Here is a 4,785-nt window from a genome sequence, read left to right as displayed (position 1 = left end):
CAGGAGGACCTGAAGGACTGCATGTCCTGCAAGCAGAGAGCAGCACATGGGACCCCATGGGCTCAGCTGCCTTTTCCTGCCTGCAGCTGTAGAAGTGAACCCCGAATTCTGGAGAAAAATATCTGGTAAATACTTCATTCCCCACGAGGAGCTTAAGCTTAATATTAGACCGTGACATTAATACCAGAGGTCCTTTGGGATGGGAGGAAAGAAAGTCACCTTTCTGGTGGTGATGTTGATCCCAGTTCAGGGCATCTCTGCCTGCCCCGGGGCGGGGAGCTCTGCCCCGCGGTAGCGGAGCTCAGCAGAACGGGGGTGGCGGAGCCGCGGAACGAGGGCTGCTCCCAGCGGGGCCGGGCGGTCCCTCCCCGTGCGGGGGGCGGGGGGGCCGCCCGCTATAAGGGCGGCGAAGAGGGGCCGGGTGTCTCGGAGCGGCTCGGATCGGCACGGCTTGGGTCGGCACGGTAAGCACGGAGGGGTCCCGGTGGTGGGTTATTCGTTGCGCTCCGCTTACAGAAGGGTTTGTGTACGGTCGCCTTTCGAGGCGGTTCCCACGTTCACTGCAGAGGACCGATGCTGCTTCGCATCTCATCTTGAAGCAGACGGTACGATCTTCTTTGCCGGCCGTGTAATTCCTCGCAATAACGAAACGGTCGCTGTGTGTCACCGCGGCCTCGGGAAGCTCCGTTTAGGATGCTGAGCTCAGTCCGCCCCGCAGCTCCGCGCTTCTGCGCGTTCCTAAGCGGTGTGTAAATAAACGGTCCCGCGAACTGCTGCTGGGTAAGCACAAAGCGGCAGAAAGGGATTCACGTCTTCATGCCCTGATGCAAACCTGAGCTAAAAGCTCAGCTGAGAAGTGAGGTTCTGCTTTTCTATTTCTAGGCTCGGACCAGTCCCCTGCTTTAACAGTCACATCGTTGCTGTAACCATCAGTTTTCCTTCTGGTTACAGAGCTACTTCAGACTGTGTTTAGAAATATAGGCAGCAGGTCCCAGAAGTCTTACAGGCAAACACCTTGTGTGGTTACTCGCTGTCCACGAGTGACTTGCAGAATAGCATCAGAAAGACTGAAATTCAGTCCCTAGTGGGGGTAAAAGTTTGTAATCCATGTGCTCAGCACCACTGAAGAAGTGCACACAAATGTGGCACAGATATTACATAGAAAAGTTTATCTCCCAGGCAGATGACAGCTGAGATCCCCGGGTTATCTCACAGCCAGCCCAGCCCCAGCCGCAGAAAGGCAGCTGCTGTGAGCAGCAGCTTCTGTGGGTTCCCCACAGGCAGGAGGAAGCCTGACCCCAAAGGTACTGCTGGGATCCGCTGGGGTTCCATTGCATTTCCCAGTGGAGCTCCTTCCTTCCCTGAGAGCTGCGTGGCAGCTCAGCTTCCCCACACAGCCTGGATTGCCCCAATTTCTGCTCCTACTTTGTAGCAACCTTCACTGCCTGCAACATTTAATGAGATCTCTCCAGCCTCTTAATCTCAAGTATCTTGTATTGCTCTTCATGTCTGAGAAAGAACTGATAGGTGACACCTCAGTAAGTACGCAGATGCTATCTGTGCGAGTTTTCATGAGCTGACGGAGGTAGCAATCTCAAAACATTCTTGCAGCACGCGGCCCAACCTTCCACCTCCTGTGCACAGCACTTGTTTATATCTCTAAGTGAAGAAGCGCTTGTTGGAACACTTCTTATCCCCAGCTGGAAGATGTGCTGCGGACGTCCTCCTGCAGTGACCAGGAGTGCAGAGCTGCACAGCTCTTAGGGACTAGATTAGGTCTCAGCACTTTAAATCCCATCGTGCTGTGGCTGCTTTCATTACCCCTTCAAAGGATGAACTACCTCAGTTTGCAGGGAGTTGGAGCTCTCTGGTATAGCAGTGGAAGAAGGATACAGTATTGGGGATGTATGAAGATGTGACCCAACAGCGCTGGGTGCCAGGGTAGGAGCAGTAGAACTAGATGGTTCTACTGACATGTCACTAATGCATTGGTCTTTGCAGGACCACATCCTTTCCCGGCTGTTCTCTCTTATAAAAGAGAGTTGATGGGTTTTTCTCCTATTTAATCATGATGTTTTATTTTCATGTGCTGCTTTAAATAACTCTAACACAGCAGCTGAAATACGGTAGCTGTACTGTAACTGCTGTATAACCGAGTTTTCCATCCTTAGACCTGAGATCCCTCTGCAATCACCCACTGCCTCCCAACCAGAGATGACCACGCTCCTCAACGACTCATTGTGCCAACATGCCATTGATGACTTCCGAAACCGCGTGTACTCCACGCTGTACTCCATGATTAGCATTGTGGGCTTTGCTGGCAATGGCGTTGTGCTCTTTGTGCTCATCAGGACATTCCGGCAGCGGACGGCCTTCCAAGTATACATGCTCAACCTGGCCGTGTCTGACTTCCTCTGTGTGTGCACCCTCCCCCTGCGTGTGGTCTATTACATCCACCAAGGGCACTGGGTCTTCAGTGACATCCTATGCAGGCTCAGCTCCTATGCTTTGTACGTCAACCTCTACTGCAGCATTTTCTTCATGACTGCCATGAGCTTCTTCCGCTGCATAGCCATCGTTTTTCCAGTCCAGAACATCAATTTGGTCACAGAGAGGAAGGCGAAATTCGTCTGCATCGGGATCTGGATTTTTGTTACCCTGACGAGCGCTCCTTTTCTGTTAAATGGGACTTACCAACGCGGCAACAAGACCAAGTGCTTTGAACCCCCAGAAGACAGCCAGAAGACTAACATAATTGTGATCCTGGATTTTATCGCCCTCTTTTTGGGCTTCATTCTCCCCTTTATCACCATTACCATCTGCTACACCATGATCATAAGGACCCTCCTGAAGAACTCCTTGAAGAAGAACCAGGCCAACCGCAAGAAGGCCATCTGGATGATCATCATCGTGACGGCCACCTTCCTGGTGAGCTTCACCCCATACCATGTCCTACGCACCGTCCACCTGCATGTCCTGCGGCTGCGGCGCTCCAGCTGTGAGGACACAGCCTACCTGCAGAAGTCGGTTGTGGTGACACTGCCATTGGCCGCAGCCAACTGCTGCTTTGACCCATTGCTCTACTTCTTCTCAGGGGGCAACTTTCGGAAGAGGCTGACCACCTTCAGGAAGGCTTCCTCCTCCAGCATCACACAAGCCTTCAGGAAAAAGTTCTCCCTGAAAGAGAAAGACGATGAACCCTTTGGGGAAAGCCAAAAGGAGAATGGGAATGCCCCTGTGGTTGCTTCGTAATGCGGTGTGATCTTCCCGTGGGATCTCAGATGGGAATGGAGATCTCTAAACTCTTCCAAGAGATGTGAACCTCTGCTGAATCCCAAAATAGACACAAAGTTATTTACACGGCAGAGGTCAAGATAATTCCTGCCCCGCTCCCAGATGCTTTTGCTTTGGACTTCAGTTTCAAAATGCAGTGTGCATGTGGGGCTCACAGGATCAGTGCCTGTATGTGGAAATCCTGGGTCGGGGCTCATCCCTCTCCCGCACCCTGCAGGCAGCAGCCCTGGGTGCTGGGGCAGCATGTCTGCAGGGGCTGAGCAGCAGCAACTTCAGGGGAACTACCCACAGTGTGTAGCCTGGATGCATTTCTGGAGACACAGAAGTGCCTTTCTCTTGCTGAGAGGGGTAAGGATTGGATGTGATTACTTCTTTGCCCAAGGAGGTTCTGGAAGCCCCATCCCTGCAGGCATTCAAGGCCAGGCTGGATGTGGCTCTGGGAAGCCTGGTCTGGTGGTTGATGACCCCGCACATAGCAGGGGGTTGGAACTGGATGTGCGCTGTGGTCCTTTGCAACCCAGGCCATTCTATGATTCTATGGTTCTGAATTCCTACAGAAACATTCTTCGTGGGAGCACCTTCAAAGTTATGGTAGCCCAGCATGCATTTGAAATATATTACAATGGGGCTGGTCTTGTAAGTGATGGTTGTGAGACCTGGGTTGTCACTTCAGTTCTTCATGAGATCTGCCTAAAAAAGCCGTTTGCCTGGAGCCTGGATCGCGATCAGGCCTTCCTGAAGTACTGATTAAATTTAAGAAAAAATACAGTGGTAGACATAGTTTGTAAAAATAGCCAACCATGATGGGCACCTGGTCCTATTCAGAAGTGCTCTTGTTAACACCTTGCAGAAAAGCTGCAACCTGAGCTCTGCGGGGACCTGGGTTGACCTGGCCACTGAGAGCCTGAGAACTCACAGGGAGCTGTGACTGATGTCATTCTGAGCTCAGGGTGATGGAAACACAGACTGGGAAGAGAAACTTCCAGATCCTGGGCCTAAGGAGCCATTCCTGTGGTTAAACCCAATGTAAATGAATCAGCGTTGCTCTGCTTTGGTGACCTGCCCAAAATAAGGACACTGTATCAGACAGAAATGGTCTTAATCCTACAGGAATCTTGTAGTCGAAAACCAGCAGTTGCTAATGAACGGCAGCGGGACAGTATTTAAGAGGTTACTTGGTGTCATTCTAAGGAAAGGAATGACGTTACATGCAGAGAGAAAGAGCGCTGGGTTTTGTTTTGTGTAATGGGAAAGGCTGTTAAAAAGAAGAATTAAATGGAAATGTTGCAACTTGTGCTCGCTGTGCCTTATTTCAGAGACTCTGCAGATGGGTTCTTTGGGTTTTTCGGGTTCTTTTCGGGTTCGTTCCCCCGGTAACCGCTCTGAGAGCTGTAGGAAGGGGCAGTGCGGAGCTCCGCGCTCGCTCCGTTCGCGGTGCGATGCTGTCCCCTACCGAGAGCTTCAGCAGCCGCTCGTTCGGGTGATGCTCCG

The 4,785-nt window shown here is 51.8% G+C and overlaps 1 protein-coding gene across 1 annotated transcript; it reads left to right on the top strand.

Annotated features, from left to right (window-relative positions):
• Positions 1–292: 292 nt before the first annotated feature.
• On the top strand, positions 293–4,584 carry CYSLTR1 (cysteinyl leukotriene receptor 1). The gene is made up of 2 exons (XM_015860253.3): positions 293–464; positions 2,172–4,584. Exon 2 carries the CDS (start codon positions 2,215–2,217, stop codon positions 3,250–3,252), a length of 1,038 nt encoding a protein of 345 aa, XP_015715739.3. The 5' UTR covers positions 293–464; positions 2,172–2,214; the 3' UTR covers positions 3,253–4,584.
• The last annotated feature ends 201 nt before the right edge of the window (positions 4,585–4,785 follow it).

The sequence above is a fragment of the Coturnix japonica genome, chromosome 4, assembly GCF_054131305.1.
Source record: "Coturnix japonica strain WE chromosome 4, WE-NBRP24, whole genome shotgun sequence".
NCBI lineage: Eukaryota > Metazoa > Chordata > Aves > Galliformes > Phasianidae > Coturnix > Coturnix japonica.
This window is presented reverse-complemented; position numbering and strand designations above follow the sequence as displayed.